Raw genomic sequence first — 21,423 nt, 5'->3', positions numbered from 1 at the left:
GCATCGTCGAGGAAGCCGGTGGCCATTTTTTGTCCCACGGACAAAACTTACATCTGAAAAGGCACCGAACACCGCACGGGGTGGGGACAGGAGAGCTTGGCCGTGGCGGATGTAGGAGAAGATCGGAACAGAAATAACCTCGCCCGCGGTCACAGTGAGTTGTAACCCATAAGCAACAAGGGTGATTGACACGTGGAGGGGCACAGTAACCCATAGCAACAGGTGTCACTGACACACGTAGCAACAGGCGCAGTAACCATAACAACAGGGATGATTGTATCCCATAGCAACAGCTGCCCTGACTGATGGGACAACTGCAAATTCCTGTACCTCCTGAAATCAGTTAATCGATTTGAATTTGAGATATTTTAGTGGATTAGTGGTTCTTCACAAACCCGTGACATTCTCACCTTGAGACAATGTCACTCATTTCCTCACAGCAGTACAATCTGATGCCACTGAGGTCTGTACATTGGCGCATCTAGTGTCAAGAGCGGCCAGTTTACATTGTTACCGCTGTGACTAGTGCCTGAGCACAATATCAACCCCACAGATGCTGAACACACTCGCTCCTCCAACCTGATTGATTTGATGTATTATTGTCACATGTATTGAGGTACACAGTGAAAAGTATTGTTTTTTGCACACTCTACAGACAAAGCATACCGTACATAGAGAAGGAAAGGAGAGGGTGCAGAATGTGGTGTTACAGTCATAGCTAGGGTGTAGAGAAAGATCAACTGAATGCGAAATAGGTCCATTCAAGAGTCTGATGGCAGCCGGGAAGAAGCTATTTATGAGTCAGTTGGTACGTGTCCTCAGACTTTTCCCGACAGAAGAGATGGAAGAAAGAATGTCCAGGGTGTGTGGAGTCCTTGATTATGCTGGCTGTTTCTCCAAAACAGCGGGAAGTGTAGGTAGAGTCAATGGATGGGAGGCTGGTTTGCATGATAGACCAGGCTTCATTCCTATGATCTTGGGCAGAACAGGAGCCCTACCAAGCTGTGATACAACTGGAAAGAATGCTTTCTATGGTGCATCTGTAAAAGTTCAGGCTGATTGGGCTGGACTGACTGGGATTTCTACACAGGGTTGATGTGATGCGATGCAGGGTTGTGATGATTTTGTGTCTGTGTACAGGAATTGAGTGCACCATGTCTGAACTGAGCGATGAGTCGAGTGAGACAGAGCTTCTGAATCGTAGCCTGTCCATGTGGAATGGCTTTGAGCAGCGGATTGGATGTGAGGACCTGGACGTGCCATTAGACCTTCACACGGCATCATCCATTGGGCAGTATGATGTTGTGAAGGAATGCATCCAGAGGTAACAGCCAGAGGATTGTTCTGATACCAGAAAGTTTATCAACAAGTGTAAACTCCAACATTTAAAGATGTAAAAACAGAAAACGTGGAAAATCTCAGCAGGTCTGATAGCACCTGTGGAGAGAGAACAGAACCAACTCTCTCTCTATAGATTCCACAGACGGCTGAGATTTTTCAGCATTTTCTGTTTTTGTTTCAGACTTCAGCATCTGCAGTAATTGCTTTTATTTTAAAGATGTCAATTCTTCTGAATTGGCCTTAAATCTACTAGTGGTGTTTAAACTAATCCCTTTATGTATCTTAACGTGCCATTAGATTAAATGTTTCAATGTTTGAATGAACTGCCCCAGCTCAGAAGTGTTGGTCTGGATCTCAGCTGGTTAGTATTACGTCAATCTGCCACAAATCTGTATTTATTGCTTCACAGAAGGAGAAAAGTAGTATTAAACTGGATAGACTGTAATTTATCTTTGAATTTGATGCCAGCATTGAGAGCACCCCTGGGCAGAGGAAGTCATCGGTGACTATGTTGGTGAAGTCAAATGACAACGACTGGCCCAATATGTGGGCATCAGACTATATCACTATGTGGGTTAGTGTGTAGGTGTGGATTTGGTTCAGTGTGTGTGGGTCTTTGTTTTTGTTGATGCAGTGTGTGGGTTTGTCATCATGCAGGTGTGTGTCTGGATCAGTGTTTGAGAGACTTGCTGTGAGCAGGGGGTGATTCATTATTTGTCATCTTCTAGAAGAAAGATAAACCCGAATCTGAAGAACCGAGGAGGCTGGACCCCTCTGATGTATGCATCATATATCGGCCATGATACCATCGTCCACCTCCTGCTGGAGGCAGGAGTGGATGTCAACACAACAACAGAGAGAGGCCAGAGCGCGCTGATGCTGGCAGCTAGCTGTGGCAATGAGAGTATTGCCTATTTCCTACTTCAGGTCAGTTTGTTTCAAGCACAGCAATTGTACCATGTGTCCTGAGGCATGTCAGAGGTATAGGTTAGGTTATAGAAGCCAATGGAGATAATGAAGAATGATAATGCACACAGGGCAACAGAACATCCTAAATATGCAATTAATTAAGTTGAATTGATGCAGAGACATAGAGGAACTGGGACTATAAGATTCATCAATTTGAATGTTCAGTCAATGTAGAAGAGCCAAAAGGATCCAAAACGTTAACTCTGCTTTCTCTCTTATAAATGCTGCAGACCTGCTGAATTTTTTCAGCATCCTCGTCTTGTTTCAGATTCCAGCATCCACAATATTTTGCATATTTTAGTAAAGCAATACTTGGATATGAAGCCACAACAGTTGTGTATGTTTCCAAAGTGGTCATGCTGGGATATACAATGCACTGGGCATCTCTCATTTAACAAAATGATCGCCACGACACCAAAATTGTGCTAGAAGATATACAGACTGATTGAGTATAAAGGAAGGAGCTATAAGGAAAGATTAGAGAAGACCCTAATCTTCAGTGAGGAGAGGAGGTGCTTAATGGGACATCATTCAGGGTGTAAATATTATATAGGGAATTTAGAGCATATCATTGCAGAATCTTGCTGCAAATAGTTACAAAAGTAGAACCAGATATAAAAATTGGAGCTTCAATGGATGACTTAGAACACTGGAGGGATAAGCTTCATGGGAGTGTTAAGGCATCAGAGCTTCAATAACTAAATGCCTTTTCTTCCATTCATGCAGCAAGGGGCTGAGCTGGAGCTGAAGGATGACAGAGGCTGGACTGCGCTGTTCCATTGCACGAGCACTGGACACCAGCAGATGGTGAAGTTCCTTCTGGACAATGGGGCTGATGCAAACCTGAAGTAAGATATAGGACAGATACGGCTGGCATGTGCTTCACTCAGAGCTTGCCCCATGTGCCACATTGTGTTCACTGCTCACACAAAATAATAAAAATATTGCAGATACAGTATCTACATTTAGATAGCTGATAATATGCTAAGTCAAAACTAATCATTTGGCCCTCATTTCCACCTAAAAAGTGGAAATGAGGGCTAAGAGTAAACTAGAGTATGAAAATGTTATCTTCTGCTGGCATCCTGGAATCTTTATACTGTATTCTCTCTCTGAAGCAACTTATCTAATTCCCTTTTAAAATAATTTTTAAAGTCTGTATCAACACAGTTTTGGAGAGAGAATTCAACATTCTACCCACCCTCTAGGTAAAAATATTTTTTCCTATCCCCTTTAGTTCTTTTAAAATATCTTAAGATAGTGCCTTTCATTATCACCTCACCAATTAATGGAAACAGTCACTATTTACTCTATCAAAATCCTCCATGATCTTGAAGATCTCTGTCACTATGTAACTGTTCAGCTTTAGAAGGACCAATAATCTCTCCTAACAAAATGTCAACCTTGCACCGGAGGTTTTGTCTAATCGCTGCAGAGTCTTTTACTGCAGGTTCTCTATCTCAAGGCACTACCTCAATATATTTCTAGAACCCACATCCATCTCATTCCACCTCATAACCTCCCCCACCACACCCACTGCCTCCTAAATAACACAAATCTCCCCAATATCTCTAATATTGCTAACCTCTCTCTGTTCAGTCACTGAGCTAACACCACATCTTCTGTTTTAGAGAGCCTGTGTTTGGATTTACACCTCTGATGGAAGCTGCTGCATCTGGTCATGAGATCATAGTCCAGTATCTCCTGAATCACGTACGTGTTTCTCACTTCCCACCTTATCCTATCAGAGTTCTGGGTGTGGGCAGATGGTTAGAAGTGAAATGGTAAGCTGGGTGTGACAGTCTTTCGGCTATCTCATAATGACACATGCTTCCCCTGCTTCATGTGGTTACTGTCCTGACCCTATACAGAATTTATTTCAGGGTCAGGCCAACAAGCCCCATCATTAGTGGTGAGCAGTTGAGACCCACAGAAGAGGGAGGCAGATGTCACTATTGGCTCATGTTGAGTCAGCTAGAAATAGGCTCGTCTAGGGATTTTTAAAAAATTCTTTCATGGGCTGTGGATTTTGCTGGCAAGGCCAAAATGTATGCCAATCCCTAATAGCCCTTGAGAATGTGTCAATGAATTACCTTCCTGAACTGCTGCAGTTCATCTGGTGCAGTTACACTCATAGTGCTGCTGCGAATTGAGTTCCAGGATTGTGATCCAGCAACAGTGAAGGAATGAAGATACAGTTCCAAGTCAGGATAGTGTGTGGCCTGGAGGGGAACTTGTAGGTTGTTCCCATGCTTGTTGTCTTGTTGTCTTGCCTTTTTAGGGGTAGAGGTCACGGTCTGTAAAGTGCTATGGAAGGAGGCTTGATGAGTTTTTGCAGTGCATCTTGTATCTGGTACACACTGCTGCTGCTTGGCATTGATTGTTGAGGGAGTGAATGTTTTAAGGTTTTGATCAAACAGACCACTTTGTCCTGAATGGCATCAAGTTGCTTGAGTGTTATTGGAACCACATTCATCCTAGCAAGTGGGGAATATGCCATCTCGTGCCTGAATTATCTTGTAGACGGTAGACAAGCTTTGGGGAAACAGGAGTTGAATTACTAACCGCAGAATTCCCTGCCTCTAACCTGCTATTGTACTACAATATTTGTATGGCTGGTCTAGTTCAATTTCTAGTTAGTGGTAACCTGTGTGACGTGAATGTTATTACCATTTATCAGCCCAAACTTGAATGTTGTTCAGGTCTTGCTGTATGTGGACACAGATTGCTTCAGTATCTGAAAAGCTGTAAATGGCACTGAACATGATGCAGTCATCAGTGAACATCCCCACTTCTGATCTTATGATGGAGGGAAGGTCATTGATGAAGCAGTTAAAAGTGGTTCAGCCTAGGACACTGCCCTGAGGAACTCCTGCTGAGAGTTCCTGGAGTTAATCTGATAGGCCTCCAACAATCTTAGCCAAGTTCCTTTGTGTTAGATATGATGGCAACTAGTGGAAGGTTTTCCTCCTGATTCCCATTGACTTTAGTTTCACTGGGGCTCCTTCATGCCACACTGAGTTAGATTCTGCCTTGATGTCGAGGACAGTCAATCATATCTCACCTCTTGAGTTCAGCATTTTTATCCAAGACTATAATGAAGTTAGGTGCTGACTGGCCTTGGCAGAACCCAAACTGAATATCAGTGACTGGGTTATTGCTGAATGAGTGCCATTTGAAAGCACTATCAACAACACTTTCTATACTTTGCAGATGATCAAGAGTACTCTGATGGAGCAGTAATTCGCTAGATTTGATTTTGCTTTTTGTGGACAAAACATTTCTGGGCAATTTTCCATATTAGTGGCTAGATGCCAGTGTTTACTGGAAAAACCTGTTTAAGGGTATGGCTTATTCAGGGGACACATCTTCAGTGCTGCTATTATAATGTTGTCAGGGGCCATAGCCTTTGCAGTATCCAGTCAGCTATTTCTTGATATTACTGAATTGGCTGAAGACTGTGATGCTGGGGTCCTCAGCAGGAGACCAGGGTGGAACATCCATTTGGTATTTCTGACTGAAGATAGTTGCAGAATGCTTCAGCCTTGTCTTTTGCATTGATGTACTATGCTCACCCATCATTGAGGATGGGGTTATTTGAGGTACCTCCTTCTTCATATTTGTTTAATTGTCCACCAGCATACTGTGGCAGGTCTGCAGAGCTTTGATTGTTGACATCTCATTTTCAGGTGAGCCTGCTGTTGCTCTTGACATGCTCTCCGGTACTCTTCATTGAATCAGAATTGATCCTTTGCCTCAGTGGTCATAGTCATGTGAGAGAAATGCCAACCATAAAGTTACATATGTTGTGGTTGAGTACAATTCTGCAGCTCCTGGGATTTGAACTTGCATCCCCAGAGCATTAGCCTGGGCCTCTGGGCTATTGGTTCAGTGGTAGCCAATTGGTGGCTATTGGTTCAGTAGCATTGCTGCCATGTAGCCAATCTTGTAGCTCTAATAATGAAACTACCTTCTTTTTCCCCATTCTGAATGCAGGATGTCCGGGTTGATATGAAAGATAAAATTGGGGAGACGGCTCGCTCCTTGGCACTGATGTATGGTTACGTGAAGATAGCTAGCCTCATTGATCTGCACACAGCCCCAGTGTCCAAATCTGTCCGTAGGGACACAGGTAGGTTGTGGTACCAATGTACGAGGCTGCTCCCTTTTCATGTACATTTGGGTTTATTTAAAATAATAAGAGCTTGTGGTATACGTTGGGGGTAATATATTAGCATGAATGAAGGACTGGTGGGCTAACAGGAAATAAAGTAGGCATAAATGGGTCACTTTCAGATTGGCGACATGTAATGATTAGAGTGCCACAGAGATGAGTGCTGGGGCCGTAACTATTTATTATCTATATCAGTGACTTGGATGAAGGAGCCGAATGTATGGTTGCTAAATTGTTTGCTCCCATAAAGATAGGTAGGAAATTAAATTGTGAAGAGGATATAAGGATTTTGCAAAGAACTATAGATAGATAAAGTAAATGGCCAAAAACTTGGCAGATGTTGAAAATTGTTAACTTGTTCACTTTGGCAGGAAGAATAGTAAAGCAGCATATTATTTAAATAGAGAGAAATTGCAGAACTCTGAGATACAGAAGGATCTGGGTCTCCTGGTACATGAATTACAAAATGTTAGCATGCAGGACAGCGAGTGATTAGGATGGCAAATGGAGCATTGTCGTGTGTTGCAACAGAAATTTAAAAAAAAGGGATGTTTTGCTACAATTATATGAGACATTGGTGAGACCAGAAATGGAGTACTATGTACAGTTTTGGTCTTCTTATTTAAGAAAGGACATAATTGCATTAGAAGCAATTTATAAAAGGCTCACTTGACTGATTCCTGGCATAAAAGGGGTTACCTTATGAGGAAGTGTTGAACTTTGGACTTTAGGAGAATGAGAGTGATCTTATTGATCCTGAGGGGACTTTTACAGAGGAGGTTGCTGAAAGGATGTTTCCCCTTGAGAGAGAGAGTAGAACTAAGGGGCACGGTTTAAAAATTAGGAATTTTATTTCTCTCAGAAGGTCATGAATCTTGAAATTCTCTTCCCCAGAGATTATAAAAGGCAGGGTTATTGAATACTTTCAAGGCAGAGGTAGATAGATTCATGACTAACAAGGGAGTCAAGAGGTTATAGGCCAGAAAATGGAGTTGAAGCCACAATCAGATCAGTCATGATTTTATCAAATGATAGAGAAGGCTTAAGGGACTGAATGGTTTATTCTGGCTCCTAATTTGTATGTTCATATGCTTGTGTTTCGAGGAGTGGGACTGGGGGCAGGAATGCTCTAGGGTAGGGATCTCAGAGCATGGGACTGGGGCAGGAAGGCTATAGGGAGTACATCACCATAAAACTGGAGGTGGAGGTTTGGTGGGAATAGAGAGAAACCTGCAACACTAGGGAGTTGTTGCTGGATTAGAGGCATCCAATTTATTCACTAGAATTGGTGCAACTGTGGCTCAAAAACCAATCAAGAAATAAACAGGTCTATTTATTTACTGTCAGAGCCCAAGAGGGAGTGGGTGATGCATAGCAATTCAGTCATAGCTTCTATCAACCATTTTCACAGCATGATTGCTGGGCAACATATTAAGAGGTTACTAAGTAGGGTGTGAAAGAATTGGGATGAAGCTGCTTAATCTCTCTACAGGAATGGACGAAGACTTCAGCTCCTCTGATGAGTCCTGCTCGTTCCAACCACGTCACCCCCACTCTCGCCACTCACATTCCCGGAGAAACAAGGGCCCTAGCATTCACGATGGGCCCCAGGCACTAGCCCACATCACAGGTCGTGGAACAAAGGGATGGCCACAGCACTACGGTATAACTGGTTTGATTGTCTGTGTGGGGAACAAAGATGAATTGTGTGATGGGTGGGTTGTGGGAGGAGCCTTTGTTTAACATCTCAACCAAAGGGTCAACTTAGATTTTGTGCTGAAGTCTCTGGAGTGAGACTGAAACTCATAGTCTCCTGACTCAGAGGTGAGAGAGAAAGTGCTACCCACTGAACTATGACTGATCTAATCTGACAGGGCGGCATAGAGACAGAGGGTAAAATTCCTTGTGAACTTTGGGGGTGTTGGGAAACTGATAGATTGCCTTTTAAAGCATAGTTCTCAGCCTGGGGTTAGTAAAGAGTTTTTGGAGGGTCTGTGAAATAATTTGAAAGTACCATGGTCAAGTTTATGCCAATTCCTGCTCTCTCTTCAAGCTGCAGTAACCTTTGTACACTTGCGCGCTCTCTCTCTCTCCCTGGCCCCTAATGCTTTCTGTGTGTCTGTTCTGCCCATGCTGCTGCCTTGGGTTTGTGACAAGGATGAACAGACTCTGCAGTGAGAAATAGGCATATCTCACTGATGTCTATGTAAATACTTGCTTTTTTTAATCATTATTAATGCACTCCTTACAAGTAACTATAGATATTCTGAGTATTATATAGATTTTAATTTAGGTGGGTGGGGATAGATGATTAATCCATTTGAAAACGGTTAACTAAAAAATTGAAAAACTGTTGTTTGAGAGGAGAGTCCTGTGTTAATCAATCCATAATGGAAGTCTTCAGCTCCTTGCCCATTCTCACCTTCCTTCTCATATTCACTGTCTTTCAGAGTCTCTCCCACCACAAGGGTACGTCACATTCAAAACCAACCAGGAAGTAAATGAAGAAGATATCCGAAATCGTGATGTCACCTCCCCGATTAATGAACATGACATAGAGAGCAACAGTAGCAGGGGTAAGTGCTGCTGCTGCTGTCTGACAAAAACTGAGTGGCTGTCTGCTTCCTTGCAGATGTGTGTACGCGTGTGCGCAAATGAGAATCACATGTGAGTGAGAACATAAGCATGGGTCTTCTGTGAGTGAACGTGTGCTTGTGTGGAGCAAACATGAGCATGACTGTGTATATATGGGTAAATGCACATAAGCATGCATTTGTGTGAGAGAAACAACTCTTCGCTCAGAGTTTTGCGCACCTTTCCTATTCCCCAAGGCTGACCTGCGTATCTCAAAAGAATGGGATTATCAGCAGCTTAAAAGGCAATTTATTGCTTTGGCTACAGATCTTTGATTAGGACCCCCACTTGAACCATTAATCAGTTTTCCTCCTCTCTTTTACTCATGCTCTTCTTATCTGTGTATTTCTAGTGAGTTTTATTTGCTCTCTCAGCATAGTGAGTGATCTGTGGTTGGGCTTGCTTTCCCTGTGGTGAGGTTGTGCATGTTGGATATCTCATGCTGATGACATTAGTTTTATTGATATAAAAATAGAGTGTGCTGTAAATACTCAGCAGGTCAAGCAGCATCTGTGGAGAGTGAAACAGAGACATTTCAGGTCTGTGACTTTTACTCAGAACAGTCATTGATCTAAAATGTTAACGCTGTTTCTCTCCCCATTGATGCTTCCAGGCCTGCTGGCATATAAGATGATGAATGATGGATGATGATGATGGATGATGAATGGGATGGATAGGATAGAGGTGGAGAGACTCTTCCCGCTCAGTAAGGACAGTAGGACTAGGGGGCACAGCCTCAAGATAAAGGGGGGGCTGTTTAGAACGGAGTTGAGGAGGAACTTCTTCACTCAAAGGGTGGTGAATCTCTGGAATTCTCTGCCTGTTGAGGTGGTGGAGGCTGCCTTGCTAAATATTTTTAAGACGCGGGTTGATGGGTTTTTGATAAGCGAGGGGAATTAAGGGTTATGGGGAGAGGGCGGGAATGTGGAACTGAGCCACGACAGATCAGCCATGATCTTATTAAATGGCAGGGCAGGCTCGAAGGGCTAGATGGCCTACTCCTGCTCCTATTTCTTATGTTCTTATGTTTTCCCAGCATTTCTGTTTTTATTTCAGATCGCCAGCATTTGTAGTATTTTTATTTTGAGAGTGTTTCTAGCAATAACTGACAGTTTTCCTCCTCTGTAGAGGAAAATCCATTTTGCATCACCGACACAGTGGCCACTCGCAGGAGCAGCGGCAGCAGCAGTGAAGGGCTGGTAAAGGCATTCGGTGTTAGCCGTGAGGGATCTGTGGAAAGTAATGAGGTGAGAAAGGATGCATAAAGATACTGTCATTTATGCAGATTTCAAGGTATTACCAAACCATAAGTGCATCTGCTTAAATTGCCCATTGGCAGCCCTCTGGAGATTCAGTCAGCCTTTCCAGTTTGAAGTTGGGGCACTAATATGGACAATAGTATAGTTTTGATACGATAACTCCAGAAGATAATTTTGCAATTATTATGGATCTGGTTTCTGAGTAAAGGAATAGGACCTGGTTTCAAGGCAAAATTTATTCATGGGATATAAGATCACTGTCTGGGCCAGCATTTATTGTCCACCTCTAATTTCCCTTGAGCTGAGTGGTTTGATAGGCCATTTCAGAGTCAACCACATTGCTGTGGATCTGCAGTCATGTGTAGGCCAGACCAGGTAAAGATGCTAGATTTATTTTCCTAAAGGACGTTAATGAACCAGATGAGTTTTTACAACAGTCAACCATGGTTTAATGGTCTTCACCATCTGCTGTGGTGGGATTTGAACCATGGCCCCCAGAGCATTATTCTAGGTCCCTAAACTACTAGTCCAGTGGCAATACAACTACTCCATTGTCTTCCTCCAAATTGTGCCATGTACATTTGGGACAGGCTTTGGGGAGTCAGAGGATGAGTTATTCACTGCAGAGTTCCCAGCCCCTGACTTGAACTGTAGCCACATTATTTATATGGCTGGTTCAATTGAGTTTCTGGTCAATAGTCACCCCCGCCTCAGATGTTGATGATGGGAGGATTTAGTGATGGGAATGGGATATGATTTCTGAGTACTATGTTAGCAGCTGCATTGTCCATGTTCTCTATAAATCACATCCTCTTATCATTTGAAGGATTCGGATCAGTCCAGTAAATGCAGTAGCAGAAAGCATATGAGAATTCGCAGAGGCCATGGCCGGAGCATGGAGAGTGCCCGTTTAGGAAACAGTGACGTTCCCACGATTCCCAGTCCACAACTACAGACTTCAAATAAGGAGGCAGTGAAATACCAAGGACCAAAGGTATAATTTGACCTTAAGCACAGTAGTTAGGTTGGGTAGACAGTTATCTTTCTAGGTCTGTCTTTGAGATCAGAAACATCTATAATCTCAGAAAATGCTGGAAAATCTCAGGGGGTCTGACAACATCTGTGGACAGAGAATAGAGCCAGTATTTTGAATCTGGATAACCCTTTATCAGAGCTCACGATGAAGGGTCACCCAGAGTCGAAACATTAGCTGTATTCTCTCTCAACAGACACTGTCAGACCTGCCAAGATTTTCCAGCATTTTCTGTTTTTGTTTCAGATTCCAGCACCGGCAGTATTTTGCCTTTATCTTATAATCTGAACCTGATGTTCTGCATCTTCTTTAATTATCATATTAACATAAAATCACAGCTGTCAACAGCGTTAAGAATGAGACACATAATCACCTCACTGGCTTGAAATTGGCTTGTTAAGTGTGAAATATATAATTGAGACAACATTTCTATCATGAGATACTGTGACTCACTTTCACACACTGGGATGCAACGGTCCCTCTGTCTCACACTGGGATGCAGTGGTCCCCCTCTCACACTGGGATGTGGTGTGGTCCCTCTCTCTCACACTGGGATGTGGTGTGGTCCCTCTCTCTCACACAAGCTGGCAGGCAGTGGTGCCGCCCCCCCCACTCACATGCTGGGAGGCAGTGCTCCCCCCTCCCCTCATATGCTGGGAGGCAGCTCTCCCCCCCTGATATGCTGGGAGGCAGTGCGCCCCCCTGCCCCCTCACATGCTGGGATGCAGTGGCTCCCCGCCCCCTCACTTGCTGGGAGGCAATGCCCCCTCTGGCAGACACTGGGATACTGTTATTGTGCTTGCATAGATATGGTTAAAGCAGTGGTTAGTGATATTTAAAGCACTAATCCACTCAGCCATGCTTATGAAGATCAGAACTCATTTATTTCTTCCCACTTTTCTGTGCATTGAACTTGAGTAGTTGGATGGCCTGAGCCTGTTCCTCTGTCCTATCTGTTGCATCATTTCCATACCCTCAGTGGTATTGTGGAGCTTTGTCAACATTCTGTCTGGTTACAGGACTTGCCGCAGTTTCTGGAGCAGATTGGCTGCCTGAAGTATCTTCACATCCTTGAAGAGCAGGACGTGGATTTGCGAATATTCCTCACTCTGACAGAAACTGATCTGAAAGAAGTAGGCATTACGTGAGTAGGTGCTACATAAACAGATAGAGCCAATGTGTAGGGGACACAGAGTACTGCTGCGTTGTAACTGCGAGAGCGAGGAGTTTATACAATGTTTTGGGATAGTTTCTTAGAACAGTACATTCTGAAGCCAATCAAATAGCAGGCTATACTAGACCTGGTATTGTGCAACAAAATAGAATTAATTGTTAACTTCATAGTGAAGCTATCCTAGGTACCAGTGATCATAATATGATTCAATTTTACATTCAATTTGAGGGAGAGAAGAGTGCATCAAGGACTAGTATTTTAAACTTAAATTAGAATAATTATGAGGGCATGAAGGTGGAATGAATGAAAGTGAACTGGCAAATGAGGTTAAGCAATAGGTCAATAGAAATGTAGTGAGAGAAATTTAAAGGGATATTTCAGAATAAATAGAATAGAGACATTCCGATGAGAAATAACAATTCCAAGGGGAAAACACACCACACATGGTTAACTAAAAAAGTATCAAACTTAAAATGGAAGCATAAAGATGGAAGTTCGGTCAGATGATTGGACAGAGTATAAAGAACAATAAAGAATGACAAAAGAAATTAAAAAGACAAATTAAGACAGATGAGAATTTTTTCTCATAGGATTGCGAGTCTTTGAAACTTGCTCAGAACATGATAGAAGCAGAACCTTTGAGTATCTTTATGCCACAGCTACATAGATTCTTGATTAACAAAGGGGCGAAAGGTTTTTGGGGGTAGGCAGGAATATGGGGCTGAAATTACAATCTTGATAAATGGAGGTGAATAATCAAAGGGCTGAATGGCCTATCTCTGTTCCTAATTTGTATGTAAGTATGTATGACTAGTAAGACGACTAGTGAAAGAGTATTAGTTGGAGGGTGGGGAGAAGCAGTGGAAGTGGGATGAGGTCAGTGGTAAAGTTCCGGGAGTATGATTTATTGCTGTTGTCTCTGCAGGTTGTTTGGACCTAAAAGAAAGATGACGGCTGCGATTGCCCGCTGGCACAGTAATGCCCTGCCTCTCAATAACACCCTAGAACAAGTCTACGCTGACCGGCTGGAGACAGAAATGCAGGAAATGGCTATTCAACTTCACAAGGTGCAGTTTATTTCATGGGATTGAAAATAATTAAACTGTATCTGTGATGAAATTTGGGAATTGAGGCATTGATTTTCTAGGGCCAATACAGCACAGTTTAGATATCCTGTTCCATCAAACACTCTGAAGTACAAGATGGATTAGATATAGAGTAAAGCTCCCTCTACACTGTCCCATCAACCACTGTCCCATTCCCTTAGCAGCAGGGAAGGTATTGAACAGGTTAGGTACAAAGTAAGACTCCTTTTACAATGTTCCATCAAACACCCTGTTCCGTCAAACAAACACCCTGTTCCGTCAAACAAACACCCTGTTCCGTCAAACAAACACCCTGTTCCGTCAAACAAACACCCTGTTCCGTCAAACAAACACCCTGTTCCGTCAAACACTCTGAAGTACAAGCTGGATTAGATTAGAGTAAAGCTCTCTCTACACTGTCCCATCAACCACTGTCCCATTCCCTTGGCAGCAGGGAAGGTATTGAACAGGTCAGGCACAAAGTCAGACTCCTTTTACAATGTTCCATCAAACACTCCTATGTACAAGATAGATTAGGTGTAGAGTAAATCTCCTTCTACATTCCCAGGCAGGTTCAGGAGGGCATAGTACGCTATTCCATCAAACACTCTCAGGACAGGTACAAGATAGATTTGATGCAGCTGTCTCTACACAGTCCCATCAAACATTCCCATAGTGGGTACAGCAGGGGTTAGATATAAAGATCCCTCTTCACTGCTCACTATCCAGGAGGTGTGTAACTATGAATGTTTTGGGTAGCCAGCAACAGGTAAAACCCCAACCTCTGGATCAGTTAATTGAAGCTTTGTGGTTCTTTTGTCAGAAGTGTGAAGAAGTGGAGTTGCTGAAGGGACGAGTATCACAGGAGCAGGAACTGCGAGCTGTGGTGGAAGGGTTTTTAATGGAGGATAAAATGGCCTGGAAACAACAACAGAAACAGATCGAAGATACACACAGGATCTGTCGAGACACAGCAATTATCCTTGAGCAAATCAAGTGAGTCAGTATTATCAGTTATCAAAGATTTGGAATTCCTAATGGGCTGTACGTGTAATGGTGTAGGCAGTGAGGGTGCACAGAGTGAGGGTGCCTGGAGTAATGGTACCATGGGCTGATTATGTGATTGTGTGTGTTTTCCAGTGACTGTGTGACAGAGTGACTGTCATGGAGGGTTATGATGGGTGGAGATGGGAAAGACTTTGCACCTTCAGACAATATCGGAGTGGGGCAACATGGAGAATGTGTGAGCTCCCTTTTGTATTATGTTCGGTGGGTGTCTCAGCATTGATTGATACATACTCAACCCCTTGTGTTAACCCCTAAACCACCCAAGCATCTTCTCAGCTTGGGGAACAGTTTCTCATCACTTTATCTTCTTTACTAGGGCTTGTCAATCTGAACTATCAGCCCGATTCAAAGATGGCAGTGGACAGAGGAGGAAAGCAGAGGTCTGGAAGCAACCACAAAACATACAGGAAGGTCAGTAATGGCTTAGCTAGGGGCTGTGTTCATGACACCAATTACCACATTAGCAGTCTCAGTAGTAGTGTTGCTGTACTGATCCAATGTATCAGACAAACTGAAGGTGCTGATTCCTTGCGAAACAATGTCAGGAGTGCTGTTGACTTCATATGTAAATGCCTGCGGTGAATGATGGCAGAATATGCCATCATATCTCAGCTCCATCATGTCCTCACTTAACGACATTGGGAAGGAACGCTAGCTGATTATATTTTCCATCCCCTTCCTCTCCCTGGCCCCCATAACCCGAAGTTTGGAAGGGTAGAAGGTAAGAAATGGGGCTGAATAATATCCCTTTGATAGCGCTTTCCCATCAGAGTCAGGTGGTTATGAATTCAAGCCCCGCCGTTAACTCTATTAGAAGCAGAAGCAGATACTGTGAGAACCACTGAGGGAGTGCTGTGCTGTTGGACAGCCAGCACTGAAGGAGTTCTACACTGATGGAGAGGCAGTAGTGAGAGGGTTCTACACTGATGGAGAGGCAGTACTGAGGGAATTCTACACTGATGGAGAGGCAGTGTTGGAGGGGCAGCACTGGGGGAGCACCGGGCTGTCAGAGGGGCAGTATTGAGGGAGCGCTGCACTATCGGAGGGGCAGCACTGGGGGAGCGTCACGCTGTCGGAGGGGCAGTACTTAGGGAGCGCCGCACTGTGGGGGGGTGCAGTACTGAGGAAATGTTGCAGTCTCCATTGAGTAATCAAGATATGATTTGCCTGTTCGGTGTTCAAGTGGTGTGACATAGTTGGATACTGCTACCTTCTGTGACCTGTAAGCCAGGCTGTTGATGTTGCTAATCTTCTTTTCTGTTTTTCCAGAAGGCCTTGCTAACTGGAAATCTCTTCTAGGATCCCTAAACATATCGGAACTGACTGCAACTCTTAAAGAATGTACAGGAGAAATGGGTGAGCATGTAAAAATCAGCAGCTGTGTGGATTGCAGCTTGCTTTATACAGAGGCTGCTGGCTGCCTTAGCCACATGTGGAACAGCCTCCTTCATTGTCAGAGAACAGTAATAGGTGTGCAGATGCACCAAGCTCCTGTGTCACCAGGCTCTGTAGCCTTTGCTATCTATGGAATTACCTACCTGTCCACCCCCACAGGCTTGTGGTCAGCTGCATATTGTCGTAGCCTAGGTGTGAAATATGTCAACCATCCCGAAGCTATGAGTCACTCACTGACTTCACCCTGAACTGTAGGCTGGATCCTGACTGGGTGTGACATGCCTCATTCCTCCCTAAATGGGTGTGATGCCCCTCCTCAACTGGGAGTCACTCCCCACCAAACTAGGAATGACCCAACTGACTGATAGTGAGTGACCCTGACTGGATTTCAACTGTAGCAGTTTGACTGTGAATTTCTGCTTCTAGGTAAAGCTGTACAAACAGTTGAACAGAATCTGGAAAACCTGCTGAATTCGGACAAAAGGAGCCCGAGTGGAGACAGGCCACCGATATCTGACACTGGTGGGTGAAGCACACACTAAGGTACTTAATACAGTACTTTCATTTCACACACAGTACAGCATCTGCTCCAGTATATGGCCATGCCCTCTCTCTGGCTTTGCTCTGATTGTGCTGTTCAGGCCCTGCTCTCTCGCTGGCATTCTCTCTACTCCTCACCGAATCTGGGTTTGCTGGGTTGTGCTGAGCAAAGGGAGGTGAATGAACCAGTCCTGTACGGGGATAAATTTTGATGTTCAAGCTAGATCCTGTCCTTTTTAATGCCTTTGCTGCTTTTGTTGTTTATGGTTTTCCATTTTTCTTTTCTCCTTAGATCCAACATTGTCAGATGCTTGAAGGATTCCTGGAATCCAGTATTAGCTGACTGGATGGACGGAGGGTGAAAGTGCCACCCTGAAGAAAAGCAGCCTTTTTCAATTAGTTTCAAGGCCCCAGACCTCCGCAGGACTCGGGGTCGATGAGTAGGAAAGACAGTCAGTTCAGCCGTGTCCGTGCCTAGTGACGTGCAGGACTTGATGCAGTTCCTGTGATGCAGTGGAGAGATGAGGTGATGTTTGGACTCGGTGCTGACAGGCAGCCTTCCTGATACAGTGTGCCCTTCTGGTTGACAGGCCTGTGGAGTCGATGCTCGTTTGCCCATTGTGTCACTCTTCAGTGGCGCATTTCGCCATTAACTCCCATCAATGTTTGTCCAACTGAACAAGTGGATTCTGATCGTCTGAAAACTGATTAGCTCACTCAAGGGCTGCCAGTACAGGCACAGCTCCTTTCCCCATAGCTCAAGGATGACTGGAGATGTTTTAGTCAAAATGTTGGAGTGTATGTGAGGGAGTGCGTGCTGAAAACTCAATCCATCTAGCCAACAGAGATCTGCAAATTGAACCAATCCTTCACTGATCTTCAGGGCAACTGGGAAGCTATAATTTAACACTCTTACAGAAATCAATGCCTGAATATAAACAGTGACCTTATGAACACCAGGACCTGAACTAATGAACTCGGAGAGGGCAGGTCCTTAGTTGATGAACAGTAACTTTATAGCAAGCAGGACCTGAGCTGATGAGAAAGTGTATCCTATATCAGTGGAGAAAACATTTGTCAATGAATAAATCAGAGGTTCTATGTGGTTATGTGACACTCGAAGCAGGATGTGCAAATAATCACAGAATATTTGTGTGTTTCCGCTCACTGTGTGAATTGCAACATATAGCAACTAGATTTTAGTTTAAAGTGAGAATATGTTGAGGTATTGCAACTCAAGACTGGTTAGAGAATGAATGTGTGGGGTTTATACCTATGTATTGGAGTCATAGAATAGAATAATAGAAAGTTACAACACAGAGAAAGCCCATCATCCCTATTTTACTCGATGATGCTATCTAACCTAATCCAGCTTTCCATTCCCTTCAAGTACATTTCCAAGTACTTATTTAAATGTAAGGAGGGTTTCTGCCTCTTACCCTTTCAGGCAATGAGTTCCAGCATCCTCTGTGTGAAAGAAATTATTGTCTAATCCTTCCATCAATCTCTTTAAATTTCCCAAGTTATCAACTGCAAAGGGCAACAGTTTCTTAACAATTCTATCTAGGTATCTCATAGTTTTATAAATCTCAATTAAATCTTCCCTCAGTCTCCACTTTTGCAAAGAAAATAACCTCAACTTATACTGTCTTTCCATATCGTCAAATGTTCCATTCTTGGCAACATCCACATAAATCTATTCTCTACTCTCTCTAGTGTAGTTACATCATTTCTATAATGTGGCAACTAGAAATATACAATCCAGCTAAAGCCTAACAAATATTTAATACAGTTCCAGTATCACCTTCCTGCTCTTGTTCTCTTGGCCTTAACTAACACAGAAAGTGTGTGCTTTTATTTTCCCAAAAATATACTTTGTTCATAAATATTTTAAAAGTATATTTCCTTACAGTTCAAAGTTGACCTTACATAAAGTGTAAACCAAATCAGCTTTCTATACAGCGTTTGATACTCTGAGATGTCTTACAACAAATACAGCTTATATTTACAATATTCATTTCATGTCAAACAGAAGGCACAAAGGTTTTTGCTAAGTTACCATCTGCTTGTGTGCTATGATAGGAGAGCCTGAGGTGTGATCTTTCTCCATTGAGACTTTGCAGTGGCTATTTTAAGCTTTAGTGCATTCCTCAGCATGTCTTCTTGCATCTCAGAATGTGCTAGTTTGCAACAATCAGGCGTTGACAGCTCTTTGCACCAGGAGACCAGCAAGTATCAGGCAGACTAAAGAGCATTTTTCACCGGCTTGAGGGTCCTGCAGCAACAGTTGGTGTCCCTGGGAACAGCCTATAGTCCACAGAGTCTTACATTATGGCACTGCTCAGATGAACCTTGACAAATACCACTGGATTTCTTTCCAGACCTGTTTTGCAAAAGCACAAACCAAAAGTGCGACAGTCTCTTCCCCACTGCAGACAACTTGAAGACAATATGCAGAGGGGATCTTTCCAACAAATGCCATAGAGCATCTGGGAAGCTCTGGATTTGTTTGCCCTACTATTCCTTTTTGAAAGAATATACCTTGATTGTGTCCGAACTAGCACTTTTTTAAAGGCAGCCCATTGCTCAGTTACTGTTTTGCTTGGCAGGCTTTGACTCCAGTTAATTTGGCGCAGATCCATTCTTACCCCTTGAAGATGAGTTCCCTCAGATAATTATTTCTGCTCTGGATTGTTTCTTGGCCTTTTCCATAGCTATTCTAATCCTTATGATACAATGATCATCCCGTTTCCCCATTGATACCTGGTTCACTTCATTCCTAAGAACCAGATCTAGCAATATCTCCTTTCTCATTGAACATGAAGCATACTGTTGCAGAAAATTTTCCTTTGCCCCTCTCTGTCCTTCACACCAGTCTATATTCCGATAATTAAAGTCCCACAAATTAACTGTTACAATTCTTGCACTTCTCTGTCACTTCCTTACAAATGTGTTCCTCTCCATCTTTTCCACTAGTAGCCTGTAGACTATACCAAGAAATGCAATTGCATATTTTTTATTTCCTAGCTCCAGCCAAATAGAAATCAGCTCGGGTCACTGTCTTTGTGGAGTTTGCACATTCTCCTCGTGTCTGCATGGGTTTCCTCCAGGTACTCCGGTTTCCTCCCACAGTCCAAAGACGTGCAGGTTAGGTTGATTGGCCATTGCTAAGAAATTGCCCCTTAGTATCCAGCGATGCGCAGGTTAGAGGGATTAGTGGGTATAATATATAGGGATATGGGGGTAGGGCCTGGGTGGGATTGTGTTTAGTGCAGACTTGATGGGCCGAAGGGCCTCTTTCTGCACTGTAGGGTTCTATGATTCTATAATGTTCTCCTTAATCAATACTGCACCCCATCCCATTTTCTTCCTTCCTATCTTTCCTGAATATCTTTTATCCAATAATATTTAATAGCTAGTCCTGCCCTTCTTTGAGTCAGGGTCTCTGTTATTTGCAACAACATATTTCTACATGGGTATCCATACCTCCAAAGTACCAAACTTACTTACCACACTCTGCACATACACATGCATGCTCAGTAACCCTAATTTTATTTTAATACTTTCTCCCTTTTTCTGAGCCTATGTAATACCTTACTATTTCCTACTGTGGGGCTATCTGTTTCTCACACATCCTGTGAACCTTGGTCTTCCTCTTTTAAGTTGCCTCCTCATCCCTGCACCCTAGCCAAAATAGTTTAAACCCTCCCCAATAGCACTAAGCAAATCATCCCATGAGGAAATTGGTCCCAGCTCTATATAGGTGCAACGCTTTTGGCCTGTACAGCTCCTTTCTCCCCAGAGCTGGTCCTAATGACCCAGGAATCTAAAGTCCTCCCTCCTGCATCATTTCTCCAGTTATGCATTTATCTGCTTTATCATCCTTTGCATGTGATACTTGGAGTAAGATTACTATCTTTGAAACATAGAAACTGGGAACAGGTTATTCGGCCTTTCAAGATTGCTTCATCATTCAGTCTGATTACGGCTGACCATCCAGCTCAACGTCATACTCCTGAGCTTATCCTATATCCCTTGACGTCTTTAGAGTTTAGAAATATATTTGCTTCTTAAATATATCCACTGACTTGGCCACCACAGCCTTCTGTGGTAGAGAACGCCATAGGTTCACCACCCTCTGTATGAAGAAGTGTCTCCTCCTCTCAGCCATAAACAGCCGACTCCATATCCTGAGCCTGTGGCCCCTTGTTCTAGTGGCCCCCCCACCAAGACAGCAGAAACAACATCCTTCATAATGTCAGTCCAACTCTGTCAGAATTTTATATGTTTCAGTGATATCTCCTGGTATTCTTTTAAATGCCAGTGAATGCAGGCCTAGTTGACCCAATCTCCTCATACACCAATCCTGCCATCCCAGGAATCAACCTGGTAAATTTTCACTATGGCATGTACATCAATATTTCCCAATCTATCACCATTTAAATAATACTCTGCCATTCTGTTTTTCCTACCGAAGTGGATAAGTTCACGTTTATCCACGTTATACTGCATCTGTCATATATTTGCCCATTCAATCAACTTGTCTGAATTGTCTTGCAGCCTTTAAACATCCTCCTCCCCACTCACATTCCACCAAGTTTCATGTCATCAGCAAACTTGGAAATATTACATTTTATTCCCTCATTGAAATATTGTGAACAGCTGGGGTCCAAGCACTGATCCCTGCGGTTCCCTACTAGTCATAGCCTGCGACTCTGAAAAAGACCCATTTATTCCTACTCTTTGTTTCC

The 21,423-nt window shown here is 43.3% G+C and overlaps 1 protein-coding gene across 2 annotated transcripts; it reads left to right on the top strand.

The window, feature by feature from the left end:
* On the top strand, positions 1–19,765 carry anks3 (ankyrin repeat and sterile alpha motif domain containing 3). 2 transcript variants are annotated; one of them, XM_080206672.1, is made up of 17 exons: positions 1–154; positions 1,141–1,324; positions 2,070–2,268; positions 3,037–3,158; positions 3,942–4,023; positions 6,307–6,442; positions 7,977–8,147; positions 8,935–9,060; positions 10,247–10,365; positions 11,204–11,371; positions 12,430–12,554; positions 13,510–13,651; positions 14,493–14,665; positions 15,054–15,148; positions 16,007–16,093; positions 16,559–16,654; positions 16,965–19,765. In XM_080206672.1, exons 2-17 carry the CDS (start codon positions 1,155–1,157, stop codon positions 16,985–16,987), a joined length of 2,034 nt encoding a protein of 677 aa, XP_080062798.1. In that variant the 5' UTR covers positions 1–154; positions 1,141–1,154; the 3' UTR covers positions 16,988–19,765. The 2 variants fall into 2 exon arrangements, with proteins under 2 accessions (XP_080062798.1, XP_080062799.1); XM_080206673.1 differs by having other exon boundaries at positions 16,559–16,675.
* The last annotated feature ends 1,658 nt before the right edge of the window (positions 19,766–21,423 follow it).

Source organism: Carcharhinus amblyrhynchos, chromosome 18 (assembly GCF_965287045.1).
Source record: "Carcharhinus amblyrhynchos chromosome 18, sCarAmb.v2.hapA, whole genome shotgun sequence".
Taxonomy (NCBI): Eukaryota; Metazoa; Chordata; class Chondrichthyes; order Carcharhiniformes; family Carcharhinidae; genus Carcharhinus; species Carcharhinus amblyrhynchos.
This window is presented reverse-complemented; position numbering and strand designations above follow the sequence as displayed.